We start from the raw sequence: 12,547 nt of genomic DNA, 5'->3' as shown, positions 1-12,547 counted from the left end.
TTCGAAAAATAAACGACTAAATAGGGCTGAAACATGGAACCTGTTGCTGCATAGCGGCCAGGACGAGGAGCGGGATAATCTTCAGACATTCATCAACTTCTTCTTGGGCTTCCTTCAGGCATTTTGCAATGTAACAACCCGAAGTATACACATAAAATTTGCTTCTTTTCTGGCAAATATCCACAGGAACACAGGCCGCCTTAATCGCATTTTCCAATAGCTTCAGAGGTTCCCTTATCCTAGTATCCTCCATCAGTTCCGCCGGCATAATTATTTGCAGGAGAGCCCTAACGTGTTCCAGGTGCTGGCCAAAAAGGCGGCACCGTTTCTTAAGTATTCGCGGATTTTTAGCGGCCTTAATTACCAGATGAATAACCTTGAAGAAATCGACTCCTGTTAGCTGCGCAGTGCTTGCTATATTCCTCAGATCTGCCCAACATAGTGGCGCCATGATCAATCCTGCAAATTTCTTGTATTTATCGTCTCGATTTCCCAAGCCCAACGTTTATGCCTAACCCCAGCTAACGTTTATGCCTAACCCCAGCAAACTGCGCAATGGTTCTTATATCGATGGTTCTTATATCGCTCAGGTCTGTCTAACTTAGTAGGCAGCAATTTATTGAAATCTCAAGGTTGATAGGTAATTTCTACACAATCAAAGCATTTTAAGGGTTTTTCAGGACGCTGAATCCAAATATGCAGTTAAAAAACCATTTTAAATAATACAAATCAAAATTTAAAGACAACTCAACTAGGTCAGTGATGGTTCCTTGAAATTTCAGACATGCAATGACATATTTTCAATGTGGTCAACTTTTTAGGGTGGATTTTTTTGCTCCGGCAGGTAACTATTTTGGCTGAAAATTTATTAGAAATTAGGATAATTGTTAGTTTACCTTTGGATTAAGTGTAATCGTCACACAGCCGCTTCCCCGTTCTGCTAAATCAATTGTGATTTTTAAATTTTTTCCGGTGAAATCATATTAGAGAATTTTCCTTGAATTTTTTTGGGAAGGAAAGGAAGTTGAATTAAGGGGTATCGCAGGAAAATTAAGAAAGATAATCAGTTCTAATGGCATGACAAAACTTCTAAAGAAAAAACGGGGCGTAATTGCCCAATTATGTTCACTAGAGGTTCAAACATCGAAATCATCTATTTCTCCAGATCTCCAAAAGGTCTTGGACAATCCTTCTAAGGTATTTGAGACTCCCAAAGGCTCCCACCCATTCGTGATCATGATCATGCAATTCATTTGATTCCAAGAATGGTTCCTCTAAACATCAGGGCTTAGGAAAGAAAAATCATATTGGAACCCGAAGCAGTCACGAAAACAAGAACTCGACAGCAACGAAATCAATCAATTTCAGAGTATCTCATCAAGTGGAAAAACTTATTCGCTGAAGATTCCACATGGAAGGATGAGAATATTATAGAGATGCATAAAGAACTACTCAAGCGTTGAGGACAATACTTTTTTGAAGGAGAGCGGCATGTTAGGTCCCTATTATACTAGAGTATTCTCTCATTAGGAGAGCGGCATGTTAGGTCCCTATTATACTAGAGTATTCTCTCATTGTTATTCTCTGTGTATCCCCCTTATTGTTATTGTTGTGCCCATGCCGTCATCATATTGTATTATTATGCCCCATAGAAGTCCACTATTGTTATTGTTGTGCCCTTACATTATTATTGTTATGTCATCTTTGATTATATTGTGACCCCTTAGACTCTTATATATAGAAATGAGGTTTTGTCATTTGAATCATCCAAGAATTTCTCATTTGTGTAATGTAAAGAAGGTTGCCTCCTCAAATAGACTAATTTTGAAGTCGTTGATATATCTCTTCTTCTATTTTGAGAGCTAGTTGCATAACATAAATATTATCATATTGCAATATATTTATTCTTCATTTAAAGTTTTTTAAGGCTTTTTATCTGCTCCCCTTTCTCATTTTTATTTTGCATTTAGTTTCCTCCTTTTTACTATATATTACTTTTTGGTGCATCAAACTTTCTAATATTTCATACCTAAATATTATCATATTGCAATATATTAATTCTTCACTTAAGGGTTTTTTTAAGGCTTTTTATCAGCTCCCCTTTCTCATTTTTATTTTACATTTAGTTTCCTACTTTTTACTGTATATATTACTTTTTGTGCATCAAACTTTCTGATATTTCATTTATGTGGATGATGAATAGCATATGTTGATAATGAATAACATATATTGGTTGGAAGTAGAATTTCATTTAAATTCCTCCTTTTATATATGTAACCTTTTGGTGAATCAAACTCCACTCTTTCATTTATCCCAATGATGAATAGCATATATTCGTTGGAAGCAGAAGAAAACCATATGCAACAGATCTAGAAACAATTTATCGAAAAAAAACAATCTAGGCAGTTATGTTCGTGTCAAAGTACGTGTCGGACCGATCAAGTATGTTTGATTAGGCAAACAAATAGTCAAGCAGAACTTGTAACTTACTCCAACTATTATAAATATCTAAACAATGAAAAATGACAAGTTTGGTCTGCAATCTTGTGTATGTTACAGTCCTCACTTAACGTTAACTATTATAAATATCTAAACAATGAAAAATGACAAGTTTGGTCTGCAATCTTGTGTATGTTAACGTTAACATTAACAGTGACATTAACATCCCTTATGTTCTCATACCTAAGTCTTCATCTTCTTCCATACACACAACATTTTGCTTTTCCACACTATCACCACTTTGCTGCCATTGTTTCACCTATGCATCAATATCCTTCTTATTGGATTTTTTAAATGAATACTACATAATTTTGTGATGTATAGGAATAGTAAAATTTTAATGAAAGGGTAGTTAATTTAAATGATGAATATGGTAAATAAAGAAGTTTATTTGACATTTGTAATTTATTGGAGTGATTTTTTTAAAAAATCAATTTTGTATTTCTCACCACTTTAAGTTCTTGAAATAATTGGTGAGCCAGTATCCATCATATATTTTTGGTATTTTTTTCTTTCCTTTTGCTTGTTTAGAGATATTTGAGTGATCATGGTACTTGCTATTAAATTTTAATAGCTAAAGCATTTAGCTAATTAATAAAAATTTGGTTTAGTAACAAGCACAATATGCTTAAACTTTACAAACTATGTACAACTAGATGATGGAAAATTGGTCTAATCAAGAGCATGGCAGGCCATCAACAACCAAACAACCTAGATAATAAAAAATTAACATAATCAAGATCACTATAAGCCATTAACAATCAAATTTTAAAATTCATAAATTACACAAAACAATATACAGCTACTTGAAATAAAGTAGAAACATAAATTCCACCTTCAATGATTAGTAAAATAATAAACATTATACATAGACCAAATTAAAATATATATATATATATATATATATATATATATATATTATTTTCTAAATATAAAATATATTTATATTATAATTTAACATAAAGTACATTTTCAACTACACATCATTACAATATCCATGTTCATTCATATTTGGTTTATTGAATAGTAAAAACTATTAATGAGAATTTTCTATCACTAGATTAAGTTTGAAAATATTTTCTTTGGCAGCTTACTTACAAATTCTCAAAAAACAGACTCCAATTTCTAAGCTTCATCTTAGTGAAATAAGAATAAATTTTAATGGCGGAGTAAGAAGATAGAGAGGAAATAAATTTTTATTAAATAACTTCAGATATAAAATAGATATTTAAGAAAATTAATAAAATAATAATTAAATTAAAAGTTATTCAATTTTAAAGAAAGAGAAAACTGTTTTTTCATTGTTTTTAAACTTATCTTATTACACGTTTACTAAATAAATGTGAAATTAAATCTACTGACATATTTTTAAAAAGAAACTTATAGTAAATTAAATTGAGAATATATAGAACAATAATGGCATACTCCATAGATACATAGAAATAAATACATGTTTAGAAGTATGTAACATAGATAATTTCTAAATTTTTATAAAAAAAGAATTAAGGGTCCCCCCTCCGTGGTATAGATGATTTGGAAGACATTTTTCTATTTCCCATATTACCCATCAAGTATGGACAACGTGTCATAAAGGCCGGTTAGGTTGCCTGCTTGTAGGTTAGCGAGTCATGTTTCTTCCCGATTAGCTCTTGATGCAAGAAGAAACTGACAGCCTTCACAAACGGCAGAGGCGGAAGCTCATTGTCATAAAACTATCCTTATTTTAAAATTATTTATTTAGGTAATTAATTATCATAAATCTTATTAAAGAAGTAAATGAGTATAAGTATTTTGGGATTGATTTCAACAATAAATTTAATTGGTAGGATGACAGAAAGTAGAGAATTTTAAAAGGGTGGAAAGCATTATATGCTCTTCAAAACAAATATAGAGAGGCAGAGCTATGAGATTGGAAAATGATTAAAGTGTTTTTTGGACTCCTAGTTTGTCCAATAATGCTCTATGGGTGTGAATTGTGGGCTCGCAGCACTCCCATCTTAAAATAGAAACAAATTGAGAAAATCCAAAAACGCTTGATCATGAGCAAGTTCAAAATAAAAAGTTCAGTACCTTATGAGATAATGTTGAGCGAAACAGGGGGAACTCCCATTGAAGCAATTGTGATCTTGAATGAAGGCATGAGTGGAAGAAAGAAAACATAGATGAAACAAAACTACACATGGATGCAAAAATGGAATATATAGCAAAGAGGTAAAGGATTTTGTTATGGAGAAGTTTCGTAAACAGGTATGGGGAAAAGAGTTGGGTAGAAAGAAGAAATATTAAATTGATGAATTCAACTCTACGTGTGATTTACAACAAAAAGAGTTCATTGGAGCTAGCATTTCGTGGAGGGAAAAGGTTCTTATTGCTCAATTAAAGACCAACTCACATCAACTTCTGTGTGAAACATGACGGTGGAAAAGGCCTAAAGAAGCTTGGGAAGAACAAGTGTGTACATTTTGCAAGTCATGCTGTGTGGAATCTGAAAAACATTTCATTTTGGAATGTGATGCATTCACAGGCATCACAGAAAGTTTCATTTTGGAATGTGATGCATTCAAAGACATCACAGAAAGTTATGAGAACATGTTAGCATCAGTTTCTTGGCATTATCTTTTTAGCAAGTGGATTGTTGGAAGATTGGGCCAGCACATCATCAATTTGAATCGGAAAAAAAAAAAATGACAAAAAATAAAAAACAAAAAATTAATAATTTTATAAATTATTTTTAATCTCGTAAACCTCAAAATATCATTTCATTTTTAATTTATTATAAAAATATTTTATAAACCTTAAAATATCATTTCATTTTTAAACCTTAAAATATCATTTCATTTTTAATTTATTATAAAAATATTTTATAATTCTAGGACGACCTGCTTGACGAAATAACAGGGTAACTGGGCCGGAGACTTCTTTAGGGCAATGCATACACAACAATGATGAACTTTATACAAGAACCCTGAAATCCGAGATAGTGCCGCAGCCTCTGCCTTATAAGAGATATAAGAGAGGAGCCGGATATTACCGATCGTGAAGGAATTTTTGGCCAAAAGTTTTTTCCTCAGATTTCTATGCTACAATTCTACCTCGCCGCTTAATTTGAAAGCCAGAGGAAAAAAAGGGAAGATTTCATAAAAGATTTTAAAATTGGGACTCAAGTTGAATTGCTAATAAAGAAGAAGAATCGAATTAATTTTGTTTTTGTTTCTTTTTTATTCTTTAATGGGGAATCCTTGTTTACTATTTAGAGAAACTGAATGGAATAAATAGCGAATATGAATCTATTTAAGCAAGGCTATTTTCATGTGGGGATAAACAAATTGTTACATCAGATTTATAAATAGAATAAATTGAAAGGGTTTGTTTAATTTTATTAAAAAATAGTTAATTTTGATTATTGTCGTTTAAAATTGATTTATTTATTTGAGATATATAGATTTAACATCTCAAAAACATTTAAAAACATCTGAATATGTTAAATTACTGAGATTGTGAAATATTTACAATCTAATTTTGTAACTTTAACAAATCCCCATTACATTTAAAACAAATTAAACTAAAAAATATACCCAAAAATCTCCTAAACACATGTTTTAAATTAGAAAATATACCCAAAAATCTCCTAAACACATAACAAATAGAATAGAGCAAATTCCAATAAAAAAAATCAAATCAGTTCGAAAAATAAACGACTAAATAGGGCTGAAACATGGAACCTGTTGCTGCATAGCGGCCAGGACGAGGAGCGGGATAATCTTCAGACATTCATCAACTTCTTCTTGGGCTTCCTTCAGGCATTTTGCAATGTAACAACCCGAAGTAAACAGATCAAAATAGCCTTTGTTCTGGCAAATATCCACAGGAACACAGGCCTTCTTAACAGCATTTTCCAATCGCTTCAGAGGTTTCCTTGTCGTAGTATCCTCCATCAATTCGGCCGTCATAATTTTTTGCAGCAGATCCGAAACGTGTTCCAAGTGCTGTGCAAAAATAAGGCACCGTTTTTTAAGTATTCGCGGATTTTTAGCGGCCTCAATTACCAGATGAATAATCTTGAAGAAATCGACTCCTGTTAGCTGCGCAGTGCTTGCTATATTGCTCAGATCTGCCCAACCTAGTGGCGCCATGATCAATCCTGCAAATTTCTTGTATTTATCGTCTCGATTTCCCAAGCCCACGTTTATGCCTAACCCCAGCTAACTGCGCAATGGTTTTTATATCGCTCAGATCTGCTTAACTTAGTAGCAAGCAAATTTCTCTCAAATTTGGCAATAATTTATTGAAATCTCAAGATTGATAAAGATTGATAAGTAATTTTTGCAGAACCAAAACATTTTAGGGTTTTTCAAGATGCTAAATCCAAATATACACTTAGAAACCCATTCTAAATAATACAAATCAAAATTTAAAAACAACTCAAGACAACTCAACTCGGTCAGTGTGGGTTCCTTGAAATTTCAATGTGAGTTGGCCATCAACTCGTCGTGTCAGACATGACGTGTTTTCAATGTCGTCAGCTTTTTAGGGTGGATTGTTTTGCTCCGGCGGGGAACTATTTTGGCTGAAAATTTATTAGAAAAATTAGGATAATTGTTAGTTTACATTGGGATTAAGTGTAATCGTCACACAACCGCTTCCCCGTTCTGCTAAATCAATTGTGATTTTTTCCCGTTGAAATCATATTAGAGATAATTCAATGTGGTTCATCCAATTTACGTAATCTAGTGTAATCGTCACACAACCGCTTCCCCGTTCTGCTAAATCAATTGTGATTTTTTCCCGTTGAAATCATATTAGAGATAATTCAATGTGGTTCATCCAATTTACGTAATCTGGTAATTAAAATCAATTTTCCATCACTTTTAGAAGGTTTAGGATACTTAATTCATTTTTAAGTTACAATTTAATCGTGAGTTTACGTAATCTAATTACTCCCTGTTGTTTTACTTTTAAATTGTTTAAGATATTAAATTCATTTCTACGTTATAAATTTATACGACCCGATTGTTTTTTTATTTTTTAGATATTAAATTATTTGGTGGGAAGTCAAAAGAGAAATTAAAGAACTCAATTCAATTCTTAATTGGAAATTAATATTTTTCAAAGATATTAAATTAAAGTGAAAAGAGAAATTACAATGTGGTGAGCAGTGTGAGTAGAGTGGTCAGCAGTGTGAGCAGAGGAGTGTGGGCAGCAATGAGAGCAGTGAGTAGTGTGAAAGCGGGGAGTTTTTATGCAACAGAAGTATCGAGCAGCGAGAAACAACAAATGCATTCAAACATAACAAAGGAACCAGAAATTTCAGAACATGTGGAGACAAATGATTTAGGACAAGTGAAAATTGCCTCATCCGCCAAAGCTGGGAAGTAGGTTTGGGTCAATGCCAAACAATATCGGGGCATTTTAAAACAAAGAATAGCTCGTCTAAAATGGGAACAACTGAAACAAGGAAGAAACGGTCTAAAAAGAAAAGTAATCGAGCCCTTCGCAAAAAGCACTCAAACAAGTCTCCTCCACAAGCACGTGGCAACAATCAGTGCAAAGGAAAAGTCGTTGATGATTCTCCCTTATATAGTCCCACATCCACACCTCTCACCTGGTCATCTGATCTTTATGTGAAAGAATTGTTAAATGCAAAACAAAGGTTGTAGGTTTTAGAAGCTAAAGGGCAGGAAAGAGATCATAAAATTCATATAATAACCGCTGAGAACAAGGCGTTAGCAGAAAGCAATGAAATTTTAAAAGAACAAGTGGCATTGCTACAGGGAGCTCTCCTGATAAGGAAGACAAAATGACAATGCATGAAGGCAGATGTGCAAAACATAAAGAAATCTGTAGGGGAAAGTACGTATGTGGTGAATGTGAAATCATCCTAGGATAAATGGAAAATGATTGCCCAAATAAACAACCATAAAGAGAATGCAAGAGAAGAAACGAAAGGAGATTCCACCAAAGTTTCCAAAACTTGGGCTCAAGTTATTAGCAATTCTGCTAATAATGAAGGAGAAACAAATATTCAGGTTGACAACATGCAAGATAGTGAATGCAAGGAATGACAAAATAGGACAGCAGACATAATTATTAAAGGGGAGAAAGACTATGGGAAAAATGAATGTACTCTTGACCTTGCAAGAGACTTCTTGAAAGATAAGTTGCTATGACAAAGATAAATATGCTAAGCATGGAGGGTGGGTAAGTTTAACAGGGAGAGAGTCAGGCCCATAAAAGTCGTTATGCCTAGCTTGCATGATAAACATATCATTCTAAGCAAAAAACATCTCTCGAGGGGTTCTCATTTTTTTGTAGAAGAAAATTCACTGTAAAACAATAGGAGGAAAGATGGGAGGAAATTTTAAAGATTAGGGCTGCAAGAGATGAAGGAAAGAGAGCATGGATTTATAAAGGCAAAGCGGTGATAGCGTGATTTGGACCTCCTTCCAGAACAGAGCAACAAGATGGTAACAAAGAAGAGACAACAAACTTCTCAACGGGAAATCAAAAAGCAAGGTCGATATGGGTAAACAGGGACAAAGACTCAAATGTGAGTCTTGCATGTCAAAATAAATAGCAATCAAGTCATAGCCACTTAAGATTAGTTTGTTGGAACTGCAGAGGTTACCCATGGAGACGAGGACCTGGGTTAGGGTCTATTGCAGAAAATAGAGACATAATTTGCCTCATAGAAACACATGAGCGTGAAGGGTGCAAGACAACTTTGTTTGAAGGATACTGGAAGATGGCAGTGTGGAACAAGGCAGCAGGGAATAGCAAAGGGAATGAGGGTATCATGGTTTTAGTAAGGGGGAAAGAAGGTCGTCTCATTCAGTTAGAAAAATAAAACTCAAATAAGCAATTCATTTGGTTTAAAATATCATAAAATGGAAACAACATCAGAATTGCAACATGTTATTTTGTGCCGCAGGTTTCAAAAATCTACAAAGGTATAAGGCTTGACCACAAAGATCCATTTGCAGCTTTAAAAGCAAATATTGCAACATATTCGCAGCTAGGTGAAGTCCTTATAGTAGGTGATTTCAATGCTAGGACTACAAGTGAGCAAGCTAGCATTCTTTGTTGTAAAGATGATTGTGACCCTGTTTGGCTTACAGAAGAAAGTAATCATCACTGGGAAATAATTTCAGAGGACAAGGGCTGCAATCTCTTTGGTGAACAATTGCTTACTCTATGTGCGGCCTTTGATTTAGTCATTTGTAATGGCTTAACTAGATGGGCAAAGTCTGGTAATTTCACTTGCAATACTTACAATGGAGCAAGTGTGGTGGATTATGTAATTTGCTCGCATGGTTTGTGTGAGAAAATGGGAGAAGTTTTGGTTGGAGATCAGCTGTGAGATTTGAAATCAGATCACAAGCCAATTTATTTATGTTTCTCTTGGATTGGAAATAAACACTTAGAGTAAAAAATTCAGCATGTCCAACAAAATCTCCCACAGGGCAGAATTCTTTTGACCCCAGAAAATTGTAATACCTTCAAAATGATGTTAGAGAGGCTCTTCAAGAAGGAGAAAATTACAATTCACAACCTTCATAGTCATGAATTAACACATTTAATTCAATGCGCACTTGCAAAGTGCAAAAGAACAAAAATTAAGAAGTCTGAAACAAATTGCTTTCCGGTTAATCCTTGGTTTGATGAGGAATGCAAAAAGGCAAGGAGAATGTGGAAAGAGTCAAACAAAGATAACATAAAGCTCAAATCTTACAAGCAATTACTAAGCAAGAAAAAGGTCAATTCATGGTTTCAAGGAGGGAAGAACTAATCTTCGTTAGGAAAAATAATTCCAAATTATTTTGGAATGAACTCCAACCAAAAAAGATACAAATTAAAAATAATATTACAGCTTCTAAATGGTTTGACTATGCAAGACAACTCTATGAGCAGGTTCCCAAGGTTGACCCTCCCCCCTTGGTCAGCACTGATACTGAACTCTTCACGGTACAAGAGGTAGAGATGGGTATCAAGAAGTTGGGTGTTGGAAAAACAAAAGACTTAGCTGAACTCCATGTAGAATATCTAAAGTGGGGCTCAAAGATTCTTGCACCTCACATTACAAAAATCTTCAACAACATCATACAACAAGGGCTCCCCACAAATTGGACAACTAGTCTGGTAATACCTCTTTTCAAGAGCGGTGACGTCAATAATCCCTCCAATTATAGGACAATCATGATAAACCCTTTGTTTGCAAAGCTATTTGGAAGCATGCTAGAAAACAAAATTAGCAAGTGGGCAGAAGAAAGAGATAAGTGTGCTAAAGGGCAAGCAAGTTTTAGACGTAAACATTCCCCAGTTCATCATTGCATAACTTTAAGGCACATCATTGAAAAAGTTTGGGAGAAAAAGGAAGAAGTCTTTTGTTGCTTTGTTGATTTCAGAAAAGCATTTGACTCGGTTCCTAAGGAGCAAATGGAAGAGGGTAGATGGCCTAGGGCTGTCTTTAGTGATAGATTGTGCAAGAGAAAAAAAACTTTGATGCAGCAAAATAACAAATGGTTTAGTAAATGGGGTATTTTCTTGAACGCGCGTCCCATAAACAACAAAGAAATAAAAGCTTTTGTTATGGAAAAGTCCCACAAACGTACTTGGGATAAGGAGCTAAGAAGAAAGAAAAATTAATATATTGAAGTAGTTAATCCCACTCATAATCATCAACCAAAAGCATACATAGAGGCCAATATCTCTTGGAGAGCCAAAATTCTTATTGCTCAGTTAACGACTAATTCTCATCAACTGCATCGTGAAACAAGGCGCTGGAAAAGGCCAAACGAAATGTGGGAGGAAAGGGTATGCATTTTTTGTTCTTCTGAAAAAGTGGAAACAGAAAAACATTTCATTTTAGAATGTGAGGCCTTCAAAGACAACAAGGAAAGTTATGCAGATATGTTGGCAACTAGCTATTGGGATAATCTATTTAGCGAGGGGTTTGTCGAGAAGCTGGCAGCATTTATTTTGAAGCTTCACAGAGAAAGGGTTGAATACATCAAGCAGATGAAGAAGCAATCTGTCCCATAGGATATATTTAGCCTTGTGGACATTAAAATAATTTCTTTCTTCTTTCTCAATTCAATTCTAAATTGGTAACTAGCCGTCAACACATTCCCCAAATGCTTTGGCAACACGTCAGAGATGGGAATAGAAGCATTGGCCTTATAAAATTTTAAAATTGTCCTCAAATGCATTGGCAACACGTCATAGAGGGGAATAGAAGCAGTTGCCTTATAAAATAAATTTAAAATTGTATATATATTTAAGATGGTATATAATGTATTTGGTATTATTTAAAATGTAATTTTAAAATTAAATTATTATTTTAGTTTGAATAGATATGGTTGTGGATTTAAAATTAGATCATTAATAAAATTTGACTGGGCTTAATTGTTATAAATATATGTTCTTTTTTTATCATAGAATTGGTAACTTGGAGTAATATAGAGAAAGTTTAGGATCAAACTTTTTCGTTGTTACTATAACACCAAGAGTATATCCAACATTTTTTAAGGTAGATATACCAAAACCTTATGATTTAGCAAGAGTGAAGACATGTGTTTACTCCTAAGAGGTCATGAATTAAAATTTACGGGTAGAGTATATACACCTCTATAGACTTTAGCTTATTGTGCGAGAGGGATCCCTTGTCCCAAAAACACCTCCTATGAGGTCATGGATTAAAATCGAGAGGGTAAACTAGTGTCTATAACTTTGTAGACTTTAGCTCATTGTGCGAGAGGGATCCCTTATCCTACAAACAAAGGGTTTTTATACATGAATTTGGTGTAATGCTTGGACATTATCTTAAAATTAGATTATTAATACCACTTAGTGGTCTGAATGGTTAAAAACATATGTTTCCTCATAAGAGGTCACAAGTTCAAATTCAAAGAGGAATAGAGTATATACATATTCAGAGACTTTAACAGTGAAATCCCTCTAGAGAGAGGATCCTTATCCCACAAATAAGGGGGTCCATACACCAATGATCAATAGAATAAATTAAAAATGGATAAGTTTTTTTTTTTTGCTA

At 33.9% G+C, this 12,547-nt stretch overlaps 2 protein-coding genes across 2 annotated transcripts in view; both read right to left on the bottom strand.

Annotated features, from left to right (window-relative positions):
• Positions 1 to 451, bottom strand: part of LOC149156975 (protein MID1-COMPLEMENTING ACTIVITY 2-like) — a 64,176-nt gene extending 63,725 nt beyond the window's left edge. Inside the window, exon 1 of the mRNA XM_089444930.1 lies at positions 41 to 451. Within this exon, the coding sequence (XP_089301056.1) occupies positions 41 to 451 (411 nt within the window). The remainder of the gene's footprint in view (positions 1 to 40) is intronic.
• A 5,746-nt stretch (positions 452 to 6,197) lies between these two features.
• On the bottom strand, positions 6,198 to 6,632 carry LOC149156974 (cell number regulator 13-like). Its single transcript, XM_089444929.1, has one exon. It carries the CDS (start codon positions 6,630 to 6,632, stop codon positions 6,198 to 6,200), a length of 435 nt encoding a protein of 144 aa, XP_089301055.1.
• Between the last annotated feature and the right edge of the window lie 5,915 nt (positions 6,633 to 12,547).

This window comes from Pinus tabuliformis, chromosome 9, assembly GCF_031772625.1.
Source record: "Pinus tabuliformis cultivar Carrire ecotype Pingquan chromosome 9, CPIR1, whole genome shotgun sequence".
Classification (NCBI taxonomy): domain Eukaryota; kingdom Viridiplantae; phylum Streptophyta; class Pinopsida; order Pinales; family Pinaceae; genus Pinus; species Pinus tabuliformis.
The sequence above is the reverse complement of the archived record's forward strand: the minus strand, read 5'-3'. Positions and strand labels throughout refer to the sequence as shown.